Source organism: Microtus ochrogaster, chromosome 4 (genome assembly GCF_000317375.1).
Source record: "Microtus ochrogaster isolate Prairie Vole_2 chromosome 4, MicOch1.0, whole genome shotgun sequence".
Classification (NCBI taxonomy): Eukaryota; Metazoa; Chordata; class Mammalia; order Rodentia; family Cricetidae; genus Microtus; species Microtus ochrogaster.
This window is the reverse complement of record NC_022011.1, coordinates 15177861-15203940: the sequence shown is the minus strand read 5'-3', so window position 1 is coordinate 15203940 and position 26080 is coordinate 15177861. Positions and strand designations below refer to the sequence as shown.

The 26080-nt window shown below is 42.8% G+C and overlaps 1 protein-coding gene across 1 annotated transcript in view; it reads right to left on the bottom strand.

The window, feature by feature from the left end:
* Amfr (autocrine motility factor receptor) overlaps nt 1-26074 on the bottom strand; it is a 42137-nt gene extending 16063 nt beyond the window's left edge. Inside the window, exons 1-9 of the mRNA XM_005345620.1 lie at nt 25791-26074; nt 18991-19083; nt 14186-14350; nt 12899-13051; nt 8111-8151; nt 7825-7957; nt 4066-4199; nt 3140-3250; nt 201-391 (exon numbers count right to left, since the gene is read on the bottom strand). Of these exons, the coding sequence (XP_005345677.1) occupies nt 201-391; nt 3140-3250; nt 4066-4199; nt 7825-7957; nt 8111-8151; nt 12899-13051; nt 14186-14350; nt 18991-19083; nt 25791-26045 (1276 nt within the window). The 5' untranslated portion in view covers nt 26046-26074. The remainder of the gene's footprint in view (nt 1-200; nt 392-3139; nt 3251-4065; nt 4200-7824; nt 7958-8110; nt 8152-12898; nt 13052-14185; nt 14351-18990; nt 19084-25790) is intronic.
* Nucleotides 26075-26080: the final 6 nt, after the last annotated feature.

Genomic DNA, 26080 nt, shown 5'->3' with positions numbered 1-26080 from the left:
GTAGACCAGGCTGGTCTCGAACTCACAGAGATCCGCCTGCCTCTGCCTCCCGAGTGCTGGGATTAAAGGCGTGCGCCACCATCGCCCGGCTGTAAATAAGTTCTTATAATATAATAATAAAGAGGGCATCTTATAATCCTAACAATTTCATTTTAGGTAAGAAATCCCATAGAGAGCTCCGGAGGTTGGAGACACTTTACCATCAAAGTGGAAGAAGTGATTGTGCTGGTTTAAGCGAGGTCTGCCTTCTGCAGCTGCCACAGGGACCAAGTTCTCATCCAAGTTCTCTCCTTGATGGTCTTCCCTGGCACGACTGCCATCCGCAATATTAAGAGACATTCTGCACGTCGGACAGGACGTGTCTTGTTCTAGCCAAGAACGAAGGCAGGAACTGTCGGAAAGACCACAGGAAAGGACAGGACAGATTCAATTGCTCTTTCCCGTATTTGTGAGAAGTCACCAGAATGACTATGTTCCTACTATTACTGACTTCTACTTCCCCTAGCCAGACCTAAATGCTGGCAGACTTTGGTAGCTAGAGTCTCCTCGCTCTAATACACAGTCACCTACCACACACCACGTCGCAGCACGGCTTCACATCTCCCCAACTCAGTTACTTCAGAACCCACCGGACTTAATCATCCAGCATTCAGCCTCTTCCATCCTTGAGTCTCTACTCAGTGACTTTCCTTTTTATTACTTGAGCTACTGACCAATATGGTTATAAATAACCATGGCCTTGTCTTCAAAACAGTGACTTTGGAGATCTACCAACCTGCTCCTCTCTACCATTCCTCTCTACCTACCAACCTTACGCAAACCCTTCAATGGTATTCCACCCATCCAGGGGCCCTCAGGACCCTGCCTACTACTCCTAACTGGGCAGACACACTCCTTCCTCTTTTCCATGAGTTCACATACTGACTTCTTCCTAGTTCCATCAACACACCAACTGCCCACTGCTAGAGCAGTCGGCCCCTGGCTCTTACCTCGACCTCAGTCTGAAATGGCAATCCTGCCTCCCGGAATCTCAGAATGAGGCTGTGTCTGAGAGCTGTCTCCCCTCACCTTATATTGCTCTCTAGGGCTGGGATTAAAGGTGTGTACCACCCGATTTCTATGGCAACTAGTGTGGCTACTGAAATTAAAGGTGTGTGTTATTGTGACTACTGGGATTAAAGTTGTGTGTTATTGTGGCTGCTGGGATTAAAGGTGTGTGTTATTGTGGCTGCTGGGATTAAAGGTGTGTGTTACTATAACCTGGTCTGTAAGGCTGGCCAGTGGGACTGTTTTACTTTCTGATCTTCAGGCAATCTTTATTTATTAAAATAAAACTTAAATGCCACTACATCTCATCTTACATCTTCTCCAACTTATTCTTCCTTCGCAGATGTCACTTCTGCTCATCCTCAAAAGTCACTCCCCTCCAAATCTGAATCAGATCACTTTCTTATTACTCTTCAGAGATCTGCCTGTGCCTGCCTCTTGAGTACTGGATTAAAAGTGTGTGCCGTCACTTCAAACCCTATTTCTTTTTTATAAAGCACACAGGTCAGTTTAAACTTGACATTCTCAATGTGCCAGTTCATTCAAGTTCAGCTCTTACATTAGATTGCAAGCTCCACAAAGACCTCATTCAATACTTCCATTTTATCCCCACAGCCCAACACAGACCCCTAGTCCTAACATAAAACAGTCTGTCAGACCGGGCAGTGGTGGTGCACGCCTTTAATCCCAGCACTTGGGAGGCAGAGACAAGCGGATCTCTGTGAGTTTGAGGTCAGCCTGGTCTATACGAGCTAGTTCCAGAACAGGCTCAAAGCTACAGAGAAGCCTTGTCTCAAAAAACAAACAAACAAACAAACAAAAAAGTCTGTCAGGACATTTGAATGGGCTTCTCCAGCTCCAAAGCCTTTCTGATATTAAAAAGAAAAGACTGAAGGTGTTAAGTGGTGTCCTCTTTTTTAACGGTTGTTGACTTCTAAGCTATGGCTATTCTAGTCAGCAACTGCAACTCTGGCTCTACCAGTTCAGCCACAAGAGGCGAAGCCTGAGGAAACTGTTCCCTCAGGCACCAACTTTTTCAAAGCTAAGAGAATTTATGAATTTATCTAAATCTTTGTCCTGCTAAAGAACTCAAGATTCAAAGGCTGAAGTAGAATCCTGCTTCCCAGAGAGGCTGAAAAGCAAGCAGCTCACCTAGATCCTCCCGAGTCTCCCTGCAGTCCTGGTGCTTTTTCTCAGCCCTCCTTATAAACCCTTCTCCAGATGGCTCCTCCCTACTACTTCCTGTCAGCTAGTTGCTGATTCAGTCTCAAGACCACAACTGAATTTTATTTAATCAAACACATCTTTGCATCATTAAACAAATGTTTCAGAGCATAAACAAAAGATAACACACATTAAAACCTGGTGGTGGTGGTGGTGCACACGCCTTTAATCCTAGCCCTCAGGAGGCAGAGGCAGGCGAGTCACTGTGAGTTTGATATCAGCCTGGTCTACAGAATGAGTGCCAAGACAGGCTCCAAAGCTACACAAAGAAACCTTGTCTCGAAAAACAAACAAACAAATTTTTTTTCAATAGTCAAGGGGCCAAAAATAAATCTCTAAATCCATCAATAACAAAACTCTAAATTTATGCACATAATTATTTAGCTTAAACAGCTGTGATGAGATCTCTGAAATATGAGATCTTCTCCAATCTTGGAGTTTTATGGAAGGGCTGAGCCTGTGATCCTTGCTAACAAATCACTTGTAGCCTTGGTCTAGTTCCATTTCAACCCAGGTCTCTGTAAGATTTTTCTCTCCCTGGAAAATGAAACCCCTTTAAAAAATATTATGGATGTATTTATTACTTTAGAATGTAAATGGAGAAAAATTATGAAGAAAGCTAAAAAAAAAAAGAAATTAAGATGGCAAATGTGGGTAAAGAATGAACTGAGGGCAAAAGAGGAGGCTCGGAATTAAAAAAACAAAAACGAAAAAACCCAGTCACAGATTCCAAGCAGCATCAGCAACAAGGCCAAGCTGAGGTAACATCCTTGCTCTTCTACTGGGATTATGTTCAAATCCATGTGAAAAAGTGCCAAGAGCCCAGGAACAGAAGGCCACTCCAGAGCACCCTGTACAAAGCTCCTACTTGTGAAAGAGATGTCCACAGGGAAGCTTCCTTGCAGCCTGCATAGAGTCCCAGCAGATGGCACAGTCGTCGTTATTGACAGCTAGCTCCTCTGGAGTGGCAACTGCAAACCTGTAAAATACATCACAGGCTCAGCAGGAGCTCAGCAGTTTCACACACATCCAACGAACGCCAGATTACACACCTGACCACCATAGTGGCACAATTACACAGCAAAACTGATTAGTTAAACAAAGTATTTTTGTTCTTCATGGTCCTCAGAAAACCAAGTGGGAAACTTCAGCACAAGAGTTGACCCTACAGTAACAGTCCCACCTGTTCCTTAGACATTCAGAACAGTTATGGACATATCAGAGGAACCAGACCCCAGAGATCCAAACCATCCCTGAGAAACAAAAAGTGTATCCACTATTCCTGTACTTTCTGGTTTGGGTTAGCTTCAGGCTAGCAAGTGAGTGTCTCCAGAGAGTGATCCATGCCCATAAACATGCACATGCAAAGTGCAATCAGGACACACCTTCCCAAAACAAAGATGGCGGAAGATCACAGGTGCTTTCACTCAGTAGTGACAACAGACAGTGACAAAAAATATTTCTCCCCACATTCCAGAAAGAAGGTAAGGTCACTGGAGTACAAACCACCCTGCAACCACGTGGGATACAGGTAGTCTGACATGACAGCCTGCACACTCTTCTGTCTAGTTACAAGTACACAAAAGCACGTTCTGGTGGAATGAGGCAGTGCTGCTATTAAATGAGCTCAGATGGAAGCTGGAGTGGGGACTGACGCAGCCAGATTACAAATTTAAAGCTGGTCTAAAGGATGAGTATGATGGGAGGAAGTAGGAGGTTGGCCTAGGCGAGATCAACACCGCACACACAGTTAAAAAGAGTAAACTCAGGCAACATTGAGTCAGACTGTCTTACCTGGCTTCCATGTTCCCTACCACCCGCAAATAGTTCTTGTGCCGACGGATTCGCCGCTGTACCTCATGGAACAGGTAACGAAGCTGCATAAAGATGACCAGGCTAGCCATAGATAACCAGATGTTGCCAAACAACTAAACAGAGATGGGGGAAAGTAAAATAAACAATAAAAACAAAAGTGAGGGGCTAAAGAGAAAGCTCAGTGGGCAGAACGTTGAGTTAGGACCTCCAGCACCCACACGAAAAGCCAGGCCCGCCATGCACATTTGCAGCCCCAGACACAGAAGGGCGCTGAAACTCATGGAGCAGACTGCTTCACAAGTGAGTTCCAGACTAGTGAAGAAAACCTATTTCAAAAACTACGGTGGAGAACAACAGAGGAAACATGTTGCATCAACTTCTGGTCTCCACACTCACATCTGTGTGAGGTGAGCACATATACACAAACATTTATATAAATTACATGTACACCCTCAAACACACACAAACACATATGCGCATGCAAGTGAATTTGCGAGTGATGAAGGTGCATGTACAACAGAAGCTACTTAAGGTGAAAGGGAAATGGAACACTCTTTTAGTGAGCAAATGCATATATCTATTTGATTGCCCTAAACAATACACTGGCTCATCAGCCGAGGTATCCCACTGCCAGAAACCTTTCCTGAGTAATTAACCAGAAAATTAAACGCTTAATGCTAAAAGATGTCCAGCCATACAGACTTCTATGTACACAAACATACACGCATTTCTGGAGGATGGAGTAGGATCTTCTGTATCCCAGATTGTCCTGACACTCATTAGGTAGTCAAATATGACCTTGAACTCCCAGCCTTCCTGCTTCTTCCTCTTGAATTCTGGGATTATAGTCATGCATCCCCACCCCCAGTTTATGCAGTGCCAGGATCAAACTCAGGGTTTATTCATGCTAAGCACTCTACTAGCTGAGCTATATCCCCAGCCCAAGCATTCATGCAATTATAAGAGAAGAAAATGTACATCAACAAGATGCCCAACAGAAGAACAGGTAGATTGTAAGTTTATATAAAATAGTTCATTTGAATTACACTGGACTAGATGTATATAAAATATAGATTATATTTATTGGAATAATTTGTATATGATATATTTATATAATATATTTATATGTGTTTATATAATATATGTATATTATATATAATATATTTATATGTGTTTATATAACATTATATTTTTTTTCTTTTTTTTAGTTTTTTGAGACAGGGTTTCTCTGTCGCTTTGGAGCCTGTCCTGGAACTCACTCTGTAGACCACACTGACCTCCAACTCACAGAGATCCGCCTGCCTCTGCCTCCCTAGTGCTGGGATTAAACGCATGCGCCACCATTGCCCGGCTAATTTATAAATATATTTTAATGTCATATTTTATACAAAGTAGGTTTGAGTGTTAATTTACTAATAACATTTTTGAGTAAAAAGGCAGGATATAACTACCGTGATGGGGAAAGCCTTGTTAACCAATAATCTGTAAGAGGTGGAACCTAGTTTAGGCGTGGCTTTCTGGGACCAGGAAATAAAAAACCTGTGCACCACCCAGGTGCGCTCTCTGTGTAGTTTCCCCCTTGGTCAAGCAGAGCCTGTATCTTCCATGCCTGTGGCGTGAGTTTTCCCCTTATAATAAATAAAATATGTTTGTCTATCTTTAAGCTAGCCTGGTTATTTCCACATCTAGGTAGCAGCTTCACTACCTTAAATATACTAACATGATTTTTTCTAATTATATACTATCTTCAAATAGCAAACTAACAAATATAATCTAAATAGTCCATTTCAGGGTGTACATAATTAAATCATGGTGTAGCTATGTGATTAAGTGTTTTATCCTGAAGGTATTTGGATGGTTTAGAAGAACTGTTGCTAGCAGAGGCAACGTTTATAACATAGTAATTTTAAAAAATTAGCTGAAAATGTAGCTCAGAAGCAGATGCTTATTTGACATGCATAAGTCCCTGGGTTTGAAACCCAGTACTGCATAAGCAAACACATGCAAACAATGTATGTCCAAAAAGGACTCAATTTATGAAGCTATGTATTTAAATACGTAAGAATCAATTAAAGGGCCAGTGAAATGGGCTGAGAAGTAAAGGTGGGTGTCTCCTGACAAGTGTGACACCACAAGCTTGATCTCCAGGACCCACATGGTGGAAGAAAGGAACCAACTCCACAAGCAATGCTCTGACCTCCACACATACACTGTTGTTAGAACACACATGCACACATACATGTGCATGTACACACAGACACACACACTCTAAATGTAACAAAGCTTTTTTTAAAACAAAAGCAGAGAAATACAACAAAATGTGAAGCTTCTACTTCAAATGTCAATTCTAAATGTATATAACTTCATTACATTGTATAGACTTTGGATCTGTTTAACTCGATACATAATGTTTATTTACTTGCAAGTTTTTTATAATAAAATTTATAAAATTAAAAAATACGAAGTGTTGTTTTCTTTTCAGAAAGTGACCCTAGGCCAGGTGGTTGTAATGACACACCTTTAATCCCAACACTCGGGAGACAGAGGCCAGCCCAGTCTACGAGACCTAGGTTCAGGATAGGCACCAACGCTACAGAGAGAAACCCTGACTCTTAAAACAAAACAAAACAACAACAAAACCAGAAAGTGACCATTTCTGGAGGTCAGAGCACTGCTTGCGGAGTTGGTTCACTTCTTCCACCATGTGGGTCCTGGGGCTCAAGCTCCATGTTGTCAGGCTTGTCATGAGGCACCCACCTTTACCTTCTGAGCCCATTTCACTGGCCCTTTAACTTATAAATGTGCACTCTCCACTCTGCCAGTGACTTGAATGTTACTGTGACGAGTTTATAAATAAGTCCCCATGACAACACTGGGTCTCACCATCATTAGTTAGATTTTTTTTTTTGTATGTGCACATTTGTATGTCTGAAGGTGTCAGATCCCCATGGAAATGGAGTTACAGACAGTTGTGAGTGCTGGGTATTGAACCCAGGTCCTCTGGAAGAAGAGTCAGTGCTCTTAACCGCTGAGCCATCTCTCCAGCACACTAGTAGATTTTTTAAAAAATGTTCACCTGTCAAGGAGGCTTATATTTCCCTTCTGTGGTGCTGGGAACCACAAACCCAGGGCACTGAATATGCTAGGCGGGTGTTCCACCTCAGCTACATCTACAGAGTCCTTGGGTTTGAGACAGGGTCTCGGTATGTACCAAGGGCTGTCCCGACCTGATGATTCTCCTGCCTTTGCCTCACAAGTGCTGGAATTACAGATGGGTAAGACTGGCCCTGCTTCAACACTGACATTTCTGACACACCAACTTAAAGCAGTAGATATTAAGTACAAGCATTTGTTTTTCATTACAAAGGTTAAAAAAAAAAACAAAAAAAAAACCTATAAGGAGGTAAAGGCCAGTACCACTACAGAGAAACTATTCAGTAGAAAAAAACCACAGACACTAAAGGAAAAACCCCTTTTATCGTGCTTAAAGAAAGCTCACCTGACTGTCAGTAGAGTTAACCAAGTCCCCTGGCACAGCAAACCTCCTGAGCCAGGCACCAACCAAAGCAGTGCAGAGCAGTGTTCTGCACCCAGCCACCAAAGACGAAGGCTGCCCAATGATACTCAAGTCTTTTACTTGAGTATTTTTACTGAACATTTTGTTTCTTTAATGTACAAACCAGGGTTCGTGTCTTGAACCCCTCGGCCCTCTGTCAGCCCTCTTCCTGGGCAACTCACCAGCATGTGGATGTGGTGCATGAGGTCCAAGGACAAGAGAGTGAGCTCCATGACAAAATCGGTGTAATACACGTAGGTTCCCGTTCCTTCCCAAGTCCCTTCATGGTTGAGGTCCCAGAGGTGAATTACATATCTACAATTTAGACAGAAAAATGTGTTAACTTACTGTTACAAGAAAATGTACTTTAAACATGTTATAGCTTAGTCACACTTTCATCTATTTTAAACCATTAATCTCAAAATCAACTGAACAAGTAAATGCCAATCATCCAAAATTTCTGCTCACCTTAAAATCACATGAGCTGTCCTCACTGTCACAAGAAGAGACTGCAAAAGAGAAATCCTTCTTAGTTTAGTTAAAAAGCAGATTTCTATAAAAAAAAACTAAAACAAGATGAAAAGTAGATGGGTCAAATTTATCACCCTTTCACTTCCTCTGTCCCATTGCCATGGAATATTTTCACAACACAGGAGCCTCACTTTTGTTGAACCTTTTCCAGTTGAGAATAATGAGCAGCTGTCCCTCCCCATCTCCCAAGAATACCTTCTACAATGACGAGAGGTCCTCCTCACTGTCTAACAATCTTCTATTGACACAACACCAAGTCACCATGACTGGTTACTGAAAGGGTATCCCACTAGGGCAGCACTGTAATGGCACCTATGACTGCCCTACATGAGTAGCAGCTCTATCTTGAGGCTTTTATACCCTTCATTTACCAGAACAAAGGATAATAAGGAATCAAATCAGAAATAAGACTCTAAAGCGCTGGTTCTGGTAGCCCATGCTGTGGGACAAATGGTCTTGTATTGTTTTAATACCATGCTGATTGGCTAGTAGCCAGGCAGGAAGTATAGGCAGGGTGGCAAGAACAGGAGAATTCTGGGAAGAAATAAGGTCAATCTGCAGTCGTCACCCAGACACAGAGGAAGCAAAATGAGAATGCCTCACTGACAAAGGTACCAAGTCACGTGGCAAACACAGACAAGAATTATGGGCTAATTTAAGATGTGAGAATTAGTTAATAAGAAAAACCTGAGCTACTAGGCCAACTAGTTTATAATTAATATAAGCCTCTGTGTATTTCTTTGGGACTAAATAGCTACGGGACCTGGTGGGAAAGAAACCTCTGCCAGCAGGCACAGGCCAGTAAGATTTGCTGAAGGAGGCAGAAGCAGGCGGATCTCTATGAGTTCAAGGCCAGCCTAGTCTACAAGAGCTAGTTCTAGGACAGGCTCCAAAGCTACAGAGAAACCCTGTCTTGAAAAACCAAGGAAAAAAAAAAAAAGATTCTAATGACATTTTTTAAAAAATAGAAACTGACCTTAATTTTTTTTTCCCTCTAGCCACACATGATCACATATACCAATAACCCCAGCACAGGAAGATCAGGAGTTCAAGGTCCATGTATACTGACTGAGTCATGCCTAAAAAAGGAGGGTGGGTTTGGGTGGTGGAGGCACACACCATTAATCCCAGCACTCCAGATCTCTGTGAGATCAACATCAGCCTGGGCTACAGAGCGAGTTCCAGGACAGGCTCCAAAGCTTCAGAGAAATGCTGTCTAGAAAAATCAAAAAGGGGTGGGGCTGTTTGTTTGCTGCTTTGGTTTTTTTTTTGTTTTTTTTTTTTTGTTTTTTTTTTTTTTTACACAAGGTCTCACTAAAGTTCAAAAGTTAGCTGTCTTGAAGATAGGTTTGTAGACCAAGCTGGCCTCAAGCTCAGAGATGCTCCTGGGTTCTTCGACTATTAAGTATGTTCTACCACACCCAGCCACTCAGCTACTTTAAATATGTTTACTTTTAAGTATAACTTTTTGCTTAGTTTGGCAAATTATTAAACTGGAGGTAGATATCAGCAAAAACAACAAAACAAATAAGCATATCATTCAAACAATATTTAGCAATAAAATATATCTAAGGCAAACTAATTATTATATCTGTACGGTCTAAATTGGTCTTTTTAAGAGGAAATACTATTACATACTTTTACAGATACATATTCAACTGGGATTACAAATATTTTCCCTAAATACTTAGATGGTTTTCAATTTAAAAAAAATTTATATCCTATGTGCATTATGCACACCATGTAAACACCTAGTGCCTTCTGACATCAAAAGAGGGTGTGGGATCCCCTGAAAGTGGAGTTAAGGACAGCTGTAAGCTTCCATGTGGGTTGCTGGGAAGGAAACCTGGGTTCACTGCAACAACAGTAAGTTCTCTTAGCTGATGAGTTGTCTCTCCAGCCCAGCCCCCTTTTCTAATTTTATTGACACTACATTATGCTCTGAAATTAATACTTCTGGGCAAAAATAAACTTTAACCTTGCTTCTAACAAATTCCTAAATATTTACACATAATCCATTCTAAAGATAAATAACTAGCTTCAGTATAGCTACTACATAGATCTCTCTTATCCAAAGTAGGTATGTTGTTTCCTTCCTTTTTTTTTTTTTTTTCTGAGACTGGGTCTCACTATATAACACTGGGTGTCTAGGAACTTGCTATATACACCAGGCTGGCCTTGAACTCAAAGATCAGCCTGCCTCTGCCTCCTGAGCACTGGGATTAAAGGTGTGCTATATACGGCTTTGTCCTATATGCACTAATGCATTACTATATAATACTAAAGGAACTTGCCCTTCTGGTTTATACCTGTGCTTCCTCTGATTTGTTATTCTTGTATACTGTGGTCACTATTAAGCAGATAAAGGTTATTTGATGTGATAGTACTGTCAGCTTGACAGACTCTAGAACCACCTGGATGGAGATGGGCCTTTAAGCACGCCTATGGGATCGTTCTGAAACCCCCCAGACTGACACCCTGGACTGTAGAGCCAAATGATGTTGGATGTCCTTCGGTATATGTGTTGCTTTTATTGGTTAATGAATAAAGCTGCTTTGGCCTATGGCAGCAGAGAATATAGCCAGGCTGAAAGAGATACATAGAGAGAGTAGGCGGAGTCAGCGGAGTCAGTGAGAAACAATGTAGCTGCCAAAGGAGAAGGACACGCGGAACCTTACAGGTAGGCCAGAGCCTTGTGGTGATACGCAGATTAATACAAAAGGGCTAATTTAAGATATAATTTGTAAGAGTTAGTTAATAAGAAGCCTGAGCTAATAGGCTAAGCAGTGTTGTAATTAATATAGTTTCTGTGTGATTATTTGGGTCTGTGTGGTGGGGAACAAAAGAGCACCCTTCATTTAGATAGAGAAGGAGAATTTAGCAGCAAGCATGCATTTGCTGCTTTCTGTTTATACAATGCAGATGCAATGTGATAATCAGCTTCCTATTCCTGTCACCATGCATCTCTGCCTGCGGCCATATCTTCTCTGCTAATATGAACTGTATCCCTCAGGAACTATAAACCAAAACTCAGCCTTTCTCCCTTTGTTGAGTACTTAACCATGGCAACAGAGAAGTAACTAGGATACTCAGACAAAGCACCATGAAACATCTATAGGTGATCAGAGACTGAACTGGCCAGTAAATGATTCACAGGTGAGTAGGATATACACTGTGGATGCCCTAAACAAATAAATGGCATGTTTCAGCCGGGATAGCACCCATGTCACTGTGGCCCTCACAACAGTGCAGAATTTACAGCTTCTACGTTGTGGGGCTAAAGTGTGTGAGCTGAGTAGCAGAGTGCACATGGCCCTGAGTTTACAGCTAGCACCAAACAAACAACAACAAAATAAACCTTTTGAATTGTTATTTCCAGAATTTTCCATTTAATAATTTCAGATATAAGCTCACTGAAGATAAACTGTGGACACTAAAATCACAAAAGAAAGAAATTGCTATATTTCATTTTCCTAATTAGCCATTATAGGTAAAAGTATTATGAAGTTTGTCTTTGACTGAGGAAAAGGCAATATATTAGTTATTGATTTTAAAGAGTATGAATAGGCTAAAGAGATGGCTCAGTAGTTTACAGAACTTGTTCCTCTTGCAAAGGAACACACATGGTGGTAGTTCATAGCCCTCTGTAACTCTGGTTCAAGGGAGTCTAATGCCTTCGTCTGACTTCTGAAGGCACCAAGGACACACACAGTGCATATACATACATGCAGGCAAAACACTTTGACACATTAAAATAAAATAAAATAAAATAAAACTAAAAAAAAAAAAATCAAGACATTAAAAAACTTTGGGTTTTGGGTGCTGCAGATAACTTGGTGGTTAAGAGCACTGGCTGCTCTTCCAGAAAACCAACATTCAGTTCCCAGCTGAACAAACACATGGCGGCTCAGAACTGTCTGTAACTCCAATTCCAGAGGGTCCAACAACCTCTTCTAGCCTCTACAGGCACTGTATATACATGGTAAACAGACGTAAATGTAGGCAAAACACCCATACACATAAAATAATGATAAATAAACCTTTACTTTTTAATTGGGTTTCTACTGAACAGAGAAAAAATGGTATCTCCTGCAAATTTTAAAAAGTAATTTTTTATCTTTAAATATTCAGAGAGGATAGCCTGCACCCATGAGTCTGCAAGAAGTGCTAACTGTGCTCAGTCACAGGGCAGTAAAGTTAAAAGGAAGAGACCATGAAGGTGGAAAGGCGGCATGTTGCAGAGGTCCGGGGGAGCCCAGGGGAAAACCCGGGATGAACACCATTATGACAAATTATTTGTATGAATAAAACTGTCAAAGAACAAATAAATACTCTCTATAAAAAAAAAATCAGGCTGACAAAATGGCTCAGTAAGTAAAGGCACTTGTCACTACACCTGAGACTCACATGGTTGGAAGGAGAGAACTAATTCTTACGGGTCCTCTCACCTCTAGACATATGCTGTAGCACACACACATGAAATAAATAAATAAATGCCATTAATTTCTTTTTCTGCCAGGTGGTAATGGTGCATGCCTTTAATCCCACCAAGGAGGTACAGGAAGGCAGATCGAGCTCCAGGATAGCCAGGGCTACATAGAGTAACCCTGTCTTGTGGGGAGCGGGGAGGGAATGCCAGTTAAAATCAAAGACTAAATACCTTTTCAAATAGTCTGGTCTCCTTGCAAATGTTTAGGAATCTAATGACTGTGCCCAGCACCTTACCTCTGCAGCCATGAAAGCCAAGGTGTGCATGCCATGGGTGTAGCCTGTGACACAGCAGACAACTGCCAGTCCACAGCAGGAGAGCAGCATAGCAATCAACAAAGACAGGACTCTCCCGTGGCTGCTCATTGGTGTGGTGGGAGAGAAGGAAAGCTGCAAAACAAAACAGAGACAGTTCACGGCCCCACCACGGCAACCACCCGTTGATCAGAATTCAAGATCAAGCTTGCTATGTTTGCTTGGGGCACTACACTAACATAGAAAAGCCCAAATTCGACCATGACCTAAATGCAATGAGTTGAGATTTTTAAAACTTTATCATTTAATTCATCAGATACAACAGACTCTATACTTTGATTCTCCAGTATCCTTCTACCATGAGATTACAATCTCTAGAAGGATGTTCAGTTATCTCCTCTAACAACATATAGGACCCAGAACAGTATCCTGGTTCTGCTGTTTCTGTTTGTCTTGCTCTAATCGTGGAAAATTAGAATTCACTTGCAGCCTATTAGCCTGTTAGGAAAAGAACAATGGAGAGGAATTACAGGATTACCACTCATAATGGCATGTTAATACTAGGCAAGGACAAGTGACTGCCTGGAAAAGAGACCTGGTGTTGAAATTCCTGTTGTACTGAGTGTAGGCTACAACCAGCCCAGAAAGGAAGGCTGGAAACTCCTATTTGTAACAAGAATGAAACCCTTCTAGAGTGAGATTAACTCTGGAAGAAGTGCAATGCCATCTCCATGAACACTGAGTAAAGAGAGGGACACAGGTCATAGAGTGGGTTCAACTGGGAGGCAGCACTTCAAACCTGTTTGCCTCAGCCTGTATCAGGTGCTTGCTGTGCAGGTCTGACCTCAAGTCACAGGCTGATCTTATACCCAAACAGGAAATAGAAACAGCTCATTCAGTCTTGACACCAAGAAAACCAGCACACCCAGTGAGAAAGAAAAGCGCCACAACCAGGGCAAAAGGAGGAGGAAACGAAACAAAACAAAAAACAGGAAACATCCAGAAAAGTTCAAGCTGTAAACAATCACAGTTCCTGACCTAAGATAAGGGTGGTGGGGGTGACTACAGAGTTTGGGGGATGACAGTGAGGGCGGGGTGGCCTACAGCTGTGGCAGAAGCTCCTCCAGAAAGAGGCTGTGTCAGATGACCTAGAAGTCCCCTCTGAGTTATCCCAAGCATGTAGCCTGTGCCTTTCTCACTTTACTTCTTACATCAAACCTGGCACACACACATGCGACTGAGCAATAAAAAAGGTGGCTAAAAACTCACATATTCAAATCGGTCTTTGCAGAGCTGAACCATCAAGTGCAGAAAAACAAGTCCGGCAAACCAGAGGCACCACATCACCACCTCCTCCACAGTCTGGACATTCAGCACACCAAAAATGAAAATAAACTTGTAGAAAATAAAATTCCAAAACTTGTCTTTGAGATGCTAAAAAGAAAAAAGTGGGTAAAAGTGAGTTCCATCATACAAAGTCTATGTATGAGATGCTAACGTAACAAAAGCAAGAACATTCCTCACAGAATAGAGCCGGACAGCCACAAAGTCATCTCAGAACTGAAACTTGTAATCTGGAACAGCCAGGAAGTTTCAGCCAATAAAAAAGCAGTTATATTAGTCTAGTCCTTACGCAAAATATTTTAGGTTTACATGTACAGTAGAAAATATCAGCAAGGGTTATCAGTATTACTTCAACAATTTTTTTATTGATTTTTTGATTTATATTATTTCTGCACTCTGACTTAATCAACAATAGAAAATATTAGATTTTCTAAATAAAATATTAAGCATGGCTTGGGAGATGGCTCAGTAGGTGCAGTACTTGCCACGTAGCATGAAGACCTGAATTTGGAACCCTCGCACCCAAGTAAAAGCCAGTGGAGAAGCACACTTGTCTGTAACCCCAGTACTGAGGGGCAGAGACAGCCAATCCTTGCAGCTCATTGGCCAGTCTAGCTAGAGCTCCAGGTTCAGGAAAACCAGTCTCAGAAAAATAAGATAGAAAGGGCTAGAGAGAAGGTTTGTGGTTAAGAGCCCTTACTGCTCTTGCAGAGTATCTGACTGGACTCCATTCCCAGCACCCACATCAGGCAGCTCACAAGGCACATTGTGCAGTAAACTGATGCAGACATATACACAAAAAGAACACAATGTTTTAAATCTTAAGGAGAAAAAAAGGTGGAAAGCAATTGAGAAAGTCCCTTAAAGTCAACCTCTGGCCTCCAGACACATGCAAATACATGCACACACCCACAACGTATATAACATACACACACTACACACAAGAAAATAATAAAAATTAAAAGGTCACTTGCTAGTATATAAAATATAAAAATATAAAAACAACAATAAAAAATTTAAAACTACGTCTATCCACACAGCTAAGTATAGTTGTGCCTGCCTGCAATTCCAGCACTTGGGAAGCCAATCTGGGCTAACAGAAAAAAAAAAAAAAAAAAAAAAGACCTAAAACCAAACCAAAAGCAGATTAGAAATAAAATAATGCCCTTAATATTTATTTTTTTCTTCATCCAATATGCAATATTTTATTTTTGGACACTTTTTTCTCACATATTAATGTGAGAACTTTATCACTGTAGGTAAATGTTCTCTAGATATATCAGTATACTGACTTAACAGTAACTGAGAGACTGTTTTTAATTCTCCCTTATTCAAAAAATACTTTATGAAAATACATATATTCGAATGAGTTTCTAATTCAACACTATTTAAAAGAAGACTACAAAGGTCTTATTTTTTTAAGAACAGCCATCTACTTTCTAAACAGCAGTTAAGGTGTGCCATAAGCAGTAGATTATGTTCTTTGCTATATTATTTTTTTAATTGTTTTATCTGTACAAATGTTTTGTCTGCGTGCTATATCTGCACCACGTGAATGCCTGGTACTCCCAGAGGTCAGAGTGCTAGAACACCCAACACTGGAGTTTCAGGTGGTGGTGAGCCATCATGTGGGTTCTGGGGATCAAGCTCTGGTCCTCTGCAACAGCAATAAGGTGCTGAGTCATCCAGTCCTTATCATCTTTTTTAAATTGAAACTTTCAGTTTTAAAAATTGTCACTTTCTTGGGGCAGAGGAAAAGGCAAGGGGACAGCAAATGAGTCCTAGCTCTTACAAATATTAAAATATCTGATTACCCAGCTATTGATGGAAGGGTAAGAATCCGGGTAAAGATAAGAATGAACGAATATGACTGTTTTTCCTCTTTATTTTGAGACAGGCTCTCTTCATGTAGCCCTGGCTGTTCTGGAACTTATTATGTAGACCAGGCTGCACTCAAACTCGGAGATCCATCTGTCTCTGCCTCCTGAGTGCTGGGATTAAAGTCATGTGCCACCGCTCAGTGAAAACGCGACTTCTAATGATACTTTCATACACAATTTCTAAGGAGTACAAACATTTACAAGTTGAAGTTAAAGCTGGGGATACGGTTTAGTGGCACCTGTGATCCCATCACTCAGGACTGGAAAGCAAAGGCAAGAAGGTCTTGAGTTTGAGGTCAGCAGGACCCCAACACAAAGAATAGAATTACTTTGAGAGTTTAAATGTGACTCTGATTAGATACCTTGAGTTCAGAGAACAAAGTTAACTAGTTCTATCCATTGCAAAGGCAGACACCAGCAGCAATGCTCCTGCTGCCCTTACACAGTGAATATGGATAGTGTGGACCCTGGTTCTGAACACCACACCCCAACACAGTAAGCCTGGAATCCAGGGTGAACGACTGTTCCCTAGGCAGGGAAAGTAGAAGAACCTGAAATATCCCTGGCTGTGATTCCTGGCTGTGCCACTGTACAGTGTGGGGTCACTGACACGTCATGCTTTAGTTTTCCAAGCATAAAATAGGTCTTAGTATAACAGCCTAGTCTCACAGAATAGGTGGTGAATTAAGGGGCTTAATAAATGTAAAGTGCTTTCTTTTCTTTCTTTCTTTCTTTGAGTCAGGGCTTCTCTGTGTAGACCTGGCTGTTCTGGAACTCGTTTTCTACCTGAGGCTGGCCTGGAACTTGGAGATCTGCCTGCCTCTGCCTCCTGAGCACTGGGAATAAAGGAATGTACCACCACCACACAGCCTGTAAAGAGCTTTTTTTAAATGCATTAAATGCTTTAAATATATTTAAAATCAAAACTCTCTGGCTGGGTCGATGTTAAGTGCTTATAAGCATTTGCTGCTCTTATAAAGAATACAACACAACTTTATACTTCCCAGTACCTGCACAGTAGCTGACAACCCTCTGTAATCTCTAACTCCAGTTCTAGGGGATCCAATTCCTTCTTCTAGCCTCCATGGGCACCAGACACACAAATGGTACACTTACATACATGTAGGTAAAACACTGGTATAAAAAAAATAAAATTTTAAAAGCAGAAAGAGAGGGGCTGGAGAGATTACTCAGTGGTTAAGAGCACTGATTGCTCTTCCAGAGGACGGGTTCAATTCCTAGCACCAACATGACAGCTTACAACTGTCTGTAATTTCAGTTCCAGAAGATCTGACACCCACGGCAAAACACAAAATAAAATAAGTATTTTTTAAGTAGGCTAAAATAATTTAATATGAGAGAAAAAGAGAGAGAGAGAGAGAGAGAGACCCCTCTCATGCTCTAAGGCTCTACTTAACTGTTAGTATTTATACCATTTTAGGTAGTCAGTGTCTTTGTCTCTAATGTTAGTCTTATTTTTTAAACTTTAAGCACCCACAGAGCAAATATATGCCAATTCTTCGAGTCTTAAATCAAAATAGTTCTTTTTTGTTGTCGTTAGTTTGTTTTTTGAGAAAAGGTTTCTCTGTCTAGTCCTGGCTATCCTAGAACTCACTATGTAGACCAGGCTGGACTCAAACTCAGAGATCCACTTGCCTCTGCCTTCCAAGTGCTGGATTTAAAGGCATATGTCATCCCTGCTTAGCTCTCAAATAGTTCTTAATAAATGCTACTGGGTGGCATTAATAATAAAATAAGCCAGCAAAAAACAGCATAAAGATGTGTTCTATACTGAAAAGGCTAAGTTGGGGGAATAACAAGAGTTTCAAATACCTGAAGGTATTTACATTTACTGTAAATTTTGACCTGACATCACACACGTTAGAGAAAACAAAACACTGAAGGCCCACTGCTGCCACTCAGACAGCCTGCCACAGGCCTGGGCCATTTCTAGCTCAGAAAGAATGAAGAACCAAGTATCAAATGGAGCTTCTGAGCCAGAAGTAAGGATAATCCCACCAAGGGTGGCTGAGCCATGAGGACTGTGAGTTCAAGGGCAGCCTGCTCTACAAAGCAAGTTCCAGGCCTGCAGAACTACATAGCAAGGTCCTGTTTCAATAAAACAAAAAATCGTGGAGAAAAAGTTACAATGGGATAGACTAGCTATCAAGAGTATAATTAAAGTATTTTATCAAGGCTAACTTTTCTAATTTTTATCACTGTGCTGTGAATACTCAGGAAGTTATCCTTGCTCTTGGAACATATTCTGAAGTATCTGGTGTAAAACTGTATGATGTCCAGACTTAATTCCAAATGGATCAGAAAATCTATGTAAGCAGGAAGTGACTCCAAGGACTAAAAGATGGCTCAGTACTACAAGCACTGATGACTGAGCCCCCAGTTCAGTAAAGAACCCCCAGCTGAAACATTCAAGTAGAGAAATAGGGGCGGACACTTAAAATTCTCCTCTAGCTTCCATATGTGCCAAGTACAGGTGAGCACATTTATATACGCAACACACACTCACACACACACGAATAAAACTAAAAAGTGACTCTGGATAAAGTGCATCCGGGAGTTCTTGGTAGTATTCATGGAACTTTTCTATATACTTGAAATTACACCAAATTTAATAGTGCTTTTAAATTTTCTTTGCAAGAATCTGATTGCTTGCCGGGCGGTGGTGGCGCACGTCTTTTAATCCCAGCACTTGAGAGGCAGAGACAGGCGAATCTCTGGGAGTTCGAGGCCAGCCTGGTCTACAAGAGCTGGTTCCGGGACGGGCACCAAAGCTACAGAGAAACCCTGTCTCGAAAAACCAAAAAAAAAAAAAAAAATCTGATTGCTTACCTGTCTCTCACTCACTCGAAGAGGACCAAACACAATACACTGGATAAGCTTAGCCACCAACATCAAAACACAGCAAGCAGTGTTCACCAAAACCTGTACACATATCAAAGAAAGAAAGGAAGTTTAGTTCTGGTGAAATACAAACACAGTGTAATGTTTCCTATGAGGAATTAGATGGCCATTCCCAGAACAGAGTCTTTCTGGTTTTCTACCAGTACAAACTAAGTGCTATCAAAGCTAAACAAGGATGGGACGTGGGGAAAGGAGCACCAGCTTCACAGCTCACTGAGTCAGACCCCTGATCCCAGTGGGTACCCTCCAGCAGACCACCCTTCCCTTCCAACTTGACAGGACACAACAGAAACTCTGCGCTGTTTCTGTAAAACTGTATGTACCAAGCTTGGCATGATGGCACACACCTGGAATGCATACACTAGGAGAGCTGAGGCAGGAGGACTGGAAGCCCAATCCAGACACCGTCTCAATAAATAAACAAATAAATAACCATGCAGAAGTATGTGCCTTCGTTCCTACATGAACACTAAGGTAGCTGTTGGCTAACTGGTCTAGAAGTCATCATGATCAGTAAAATCCAGAACTCAAAAATGCTGCCCTGACAAACAGGGAAGGGTAGGAAGACACACAGTCTGGAAAAAAGTCAGGACTACAGAATGAAGAATACTCTGTGACACCAGTGTCAAAACCAAGGCATTCTTCCATTTGCTGAGAAAACTTCCTTCTTGAAAATAATTTTAAAATGGTATTTTCAGACCTAAACAGCAAATGGGCAAGTCATCTTTCCCTTACTTTGGCTCCTGCCATTGTTTGGAGATAGATTCTAATGCCCCCCAGGTTGGCCTTGAACTAACTTCCTATTCTCCCAGCTCCAGTTCCTAAGCCCTAGGATGATAGGCTTGTGCCACCACGTCCATCTGGTTGTCCCTCTACTTTTAAAAGCAAACTATAATGGGCGAGGGAGGGAAGAGAGGGAATATGATGAAAAGGCCCTGTAAGACAGCAAGCCCCTCACATCCCAGCAGGCAGCCTCTGTATCTCCCAGCACACACTCGTGTGGCAGAACACACACTGGAGATCTAACTCAGTACAAAAAGATTCAATCACGTTTAGTTCTATTCTGTTGCCAATGGGGCCAAGAAGATATTTTTAAAGGAATAAAATAAAAATAGTTCCACCTTGGGGAAAGAACTATTTGGTATTTAAATCTTTGATTAATCAGGTGGGGAACCCAGCTGAGAACAACCCAGTGCGCACATTCAGTCCCAGCACTCGGGAGGCAGGGCAGGCAGATCTCTGTAAGTTCAGAGTTCCAGGCCAGCCACAAACAAAACAAACCCTAGAATTATAAGGAACTTTCAGTTTGGTCCCAGCACACATGTTGAGCAGCTCACAACTGCCTGTAACTTTAGGTCTAAAAAAATCTACCATTGCTGGCCTCCATGGGCACAGCGTAGGTGCACAGACACACATACATACTTAATATGAAATAAAATCTTTATAAAATGGAGTGGGCTAGAGATGGCTCAGCAGTTAAGAGCACTGGCTATTCTCCTAGAGGACATGGGTTTGATTGCCAGCATCCATGCGGTGTCCCACAACTGCCAGTCTCAAAACCAACACCTTTCATTGCACACACACAAGTGGTAGACAAACATACCATGCACACAGGTAAAACACCCATACACATAATACATAAAATCTCAAATAAAATTTTAAATAATTTTTATTTATTTAAATAATAAATAAACTGACACCTGACAATGCTCATTTGTAAGGCACTGATGTAGACTTGTAAGAGGAGCACTTCCCTTGGATTTGCCAGTCAGTGAGAATTTCAGTCATATAAAGCACAGGAAATGTCACCCACAACCACAACCCTCATACCAAATCTGTCTTCAGCAGGCAAATGGGGTATTTTTAAAAATCAGCTAAACCCCCCCCAGCTTAACTGCAAGATGTTTTTAAAAAGGGCTCTTCCTGGTTTACTCAGCATCACATGAGTTCAAACACACAAATGCAACACGTTCAGTAAGTGCTCAAGGACAGGAGAAAGGTAGAAAACGAAGACCTTGAACCTGAACTCAAAAATCAGACTTAGAGTCTATCATTACTTCTCTATCCCAAACAGCACCACTGTACCAAAGCCATAAAACAAAACTTAATTTTATCACTTTCAGTTAAGCTTTTTAAAGTTTTTGACTTAAAAAATACGTATAAAAAGTTTCTTTGGAAGGTGGAAAAATCGCTCAGCAGTTAAGAGCACTTCCTGCTCTATCATAAGCCCTTCTTCAAGTCCCAGCAACCGCGTGGTGGTTCACAGGCACTGGGACTTCAGCTTCAGGGCATCCAACACCTTCTTCTGGCCTCCACTGGACCTGCACACACACACACACACACACGATTTTTCTTCAGTTTTTTTTTTAAAAGTTCCAATTTATACTGTCTCCCACTTTCAACAGTAAGTCTCTCATGGATAAACATTTCTATTTTAATCTAAATGGGAGATTTGAAAATTAGCATGTTTAAGTAAAACAGGGCTTGAAAAAGCATATGGAGTCACTCCTGGTGACAGACCTACGGTACGAACTACATGAGAGGCTGAAACAGGAGGGCTGCAAATTCAGGGCTACTTAACTAGACCCTGCCTCAAAGAACAGAGGAAAGGGAGGGAAGAAAAGGAGGGGCAGAAAAAAGTATATAGTCCCTGGGAAGAAAATGTATTTAAAAAAATAACATCCATAAGAAAATAAAACCAACAAAGATTTGGAAGAATTAACACTATTTGAAGGTTCTGAATAGTGCTTTCCTACAATACTGCAACGACTATGGATGATTCCATAGCTAGTTACAGGGAAAAGTCTTGCAGCTGAAGGTTAAAAGCATTTGTTGCTCTTGCAGAGGACCCACTTAGCTCCCTACACCCATATAATAGTTCACAGCCATCCAGAACTCCAGAGACTCTAATGCCACCTCCTGCCCTCCAAACGTTTGCACTAGGCATGCATGTGGTGCACACTTATACATGCCGACTAAACATTCATACCCATAAAATAAGCCTTACAATTTTTAAAGAAAAAAGTCTTAACTTCACAAGTATTGTGTCTTTCCAATAAACGCAGTGACTTCTCCAACTCAGCTGCAAATATAACTGTGGCACCAAGCATGGTGGCCCAAGTCTACAGTCCTGTCACTGGAGGCTGAGGCACAAACACTGGCATTGAGAGTAGGCAGCACAGTCTGTCCTGAGCAGCCAGACTTGGTCTCCAAAATTAGAAAACAAAAAGAAACCAAACACACTTGAAGAACTCAAAGGGTCCTAACTGGAGCATTCTTCCTTTCTAGTATATGCCAAATCAGATACCTTTGACACTCTTGCAGAATTGACACCAGCCCAGATTTCCAGCCCCAGAACTATGGAACAAACTGAGTCTCCAAGAACCATAAAGATCAAAGCTTAGCACTCGGAAGAGGCAGGCAGATCTCTGAGTTAGAGGCCAGCCTGGTACAGAGTGAGTTCCGGAACAGAAAGGGTTCGTTACACAGAGAAACCATGTCTCCAAAAAAATAATAAAATAAATAAAAATAAAAAACACCTCCCCCCCCAAAAAAAAACAAACCCCGCACGAAGCTCAGTTGCAGCAAGCTTGATCTGAGCAGCCGCTTCCTTTTCGCTCAGACAACAGTGAAGAGCTATTTTAATATTTTATCTGCTCTGTACAGCTTACTAATTTTTTCTCACAGGCAGAATCCAAACAAGCTAAAAGGTTTCGCCTGTATCATAGCAGAAAAATGGAGCACGAGTCCATCACTGAAGGCTTCACTGAATACACACTCATCCAGGAGATCTACATGAGGCACTAACATCAGCCCAGGAAGGGATACGTACTTGGTGTGTCAAGGTAACTTTAGATAAAAATTCAAAGGCGCATCCAGGTCACAAGGGGGGGGGGAGGCAGATGCAGGTGAGAAACAGAAGAGTTTTCACATGTATACATGTGTAATCCATAGAAATGAACTGTGTAAACTACTTGAGACAACCTGGATGTTTTGTAGGTTCCCACTTCAGGCCAGCACCAATTACAAAAACCTGGCAATGGGAAACAGGTGGCCGGAGACCTACTTTCACTGTCTATCACGTCGGTTTCCTCTGACCTTTGAATTACGAAATTTGTAGCCAAGCGGTGGTAGCACTCAGGAGGCAGAGGCAGGCGGAGGGAGCACCATGAGTTGGGGGCTAGCCTGGTCTACAGAGTGAGTTCCAGGACAGCCAGGGCTGTTATACCCAGAAATCCTGTCTCAACAAGAAGAATAAAAGAAGTATGAACTGGTAGAATCTGTCCTTTAAATTCTTAAGTTTAGAACTGACCTGGCCAGTTCTGAAATTCCACCTACTTTTCTCACCGCATGTGGCAGAAGAGTGAGAACCCCAAAGAAGGCTGTCAAAAGCGCAGCCACAAGCTATAAGTTAGCCTGGGCCCCACACCTGGAGCTAAGTAAGAGCTTCAAAGGTTTCTCACCTCCTTTCTCACAGCAGGGCTACCTCCTGGTACCCCAGGTACTACTTTTCACCCTCTCAATCTCCCTTTCAAGTCGGTAGAGCTGCCTAGGTCAGGGAGCGCTCTGCAGAACTCCTCCCCAATACTGTTCGCCCCAGTTCACAGCTTAGGCCCCTTGCCACCTCGCGGCTCAGTGTCCACAGCACCCGCTCTGGTCCTTCCCCATCTCCAAGCCCCACCGGGTGCTGTGTGTGCATCGACCAGCACCTCGCATGTTTCGCCTTATTTACATATGAGTCATGTGAGGGTAGGGGAAAGTGCTCTTCACAGCTGTGTCTTCCAGAGAGCTGAAAATAGCATCTCTGAAAGGTTCTGAACTGAGTGTGCTAATACAAAACCTCCTGCAAGGCTGAACTGTGTTCTACAAAGAGTTGTGCCTAAAGCACAACACAGTAACTAATAAGATTTGCAGCTGACAAAAGCCCGGTTCTTGCCCATCTAGCTTGGCCTTGGCAGGTTTTCATTTTTGTTTTTATTGGGGAGTACTATATAAATGCCCATGAGTGGGGCTCAAGAAGCATCCACAAAGGCCCACCCCACAGTCACTCAGAAACGCTAGCTGTCATGCCACAGGGGAAGTGTGCTGGGGGTGCAGGAACAAAACTGCTCCAGCACAAAGTGGGTGCAAGATGATAAAGAAAGTTCTGGGCACATAAAAGAAGTCGGGACGCCAAAAACGAGCACGTCAAAACTCCAGAAGAGGTGGAAGAAAAACTGCACCAAGTTCAACTGAGAAATAATAATGACTGGGGGGGACGGGGGAATGACCAATTTGCATGCGGCAAGACTGTAGGAAGAAAAAAAAAACATTTCTTAAAAACGATTCTCAGAAAAACCAAAAGGCCTTGAGTAATGTTTTATGAAGCGGTATTAACCTTGGAATTTGAACTTGGGTTCTGCAAGAAGAAATTTATGATTAAGAAAAAAAATCATTAAACAATACTACTGTCTGTTCTATGGTACAATAGTGGTTCCTGTTGAGCGTCCTGCTATCTCAGGCTGAAAAGAGCGCATCAAGGACTGCCCTACAGTCTTCGCGTCGGTCGAAAGCTCTCGCCACGGAATTCTAAGTTGTTTACCCTGTCACACAAATGCACAGCGATCTGAAATTAAACAAGATGTGATGTGAACTGAATTCTTTCTCTCCTCCATTTGGTAAAGAATGGCTCATCTCTACACATACAGGAGTAGAGAAATGGGAACTTCACTCTTCACTGCCTCCTGTTAAACTATTTATCAAAGGACCGGGCGGCTTAATCTACAGCCCCCGGAGTTCACAAATCCCTCTGCTTCCTGATGAAGCACAGTGGGAGTAATTATAACAAATGAGTTGCTGATAATTCCACCAACTTAGAATATTAACCCCTCAGTCATTCTCAGCTTGCTCTAGGCGCCAAGCGAGAACTCCGAGGAGAGAAGATCCCACAAGCCATAGTAAATCCAAGTGACAAATTTTAAATCCTAGAGCAACTGTTTTATATTTCCGAGGGTTTACAGACGAGCCATTCAAGTGCAAGGTGAGAGCAAAATTTCCGCACATCTGCCCAGCCTGAAATGATGTAATAAACGAAGACAGTACTTGTGCCATGTGAACGTTGCTTATCTCGCCCGGACAGAACAAACTAGAAACCCTGTTTGAAAATGGACCGCTAAGGGAGAAATCGAGTTCAAAGCAGACGCTGCCGCACTGATCAGAATGTTTTGCTGCCTTCAGTCACCAGAGGGAACAGTCACCAACCACCAGGTAAAAGAAAAAGAACGCAGCTGGTTTGTTTGCTTCGTTCCACAGCGCCTGCCGGAGGGTAATCCATTACCAAATAGCAACCTTTCAAAGTTGTCTTCTTCTTTAGAGTTAAATGTCTGTCCCAACCCGTCCAAACGCTTAAAATGTTCCCTAACTCTCGGCCCTCGCTTCCTCGAGAACCCGCCCACAACACCGCCGAGCCGGGCGCCACTGGCCCCGGCTCTTGCTCCGCTGCCCTGGAGTCCGCGGGCCGGGCCCGACCGCCCTTTCATGGGCCGGCCGTTCAGCCGGGCGACCCGGCCCCTTCCCTCCGCGGCTCGCCATGCTCGGAGCACCGCTCGGCCTCCAGCCCCACGCGAGGGGTCAGCTCGTGCCCGCCCCCCCCCCCTCGCCGCCCCTCTCCTCAGCGCCCGGCCACGGCCCCCGCTAGCTCGTCCGCCCGTCCGCCCGCCCGCCCGCGCCCGGCCCGCAGCCTCGCTCACCCACACGAACAGGCTGTCCGACAGCAGGTACTGGGCCACGTCGCGGGCCCGGGGGCCGCCGGCGGCCAGACGCGACGGCACGAGCGCCTCGGGCTGCAGCGGGGCCGTTAGCGGCTCCGGCTCACCGGACCCGGCCTCCGGCTGGCTGAGGGCGCGGTAGGCGCTGACGATGGTGCCGAGCAAGGCCAGGCCGCTGAGACCCGTGTAGGTGCGGAGGCTGGGCCACGGGAAGCGCTCGAGGAAGAGCAGCGGCATGGCGGCGGCGGCGGGCTCCGGCGCCCGGGGCTCCC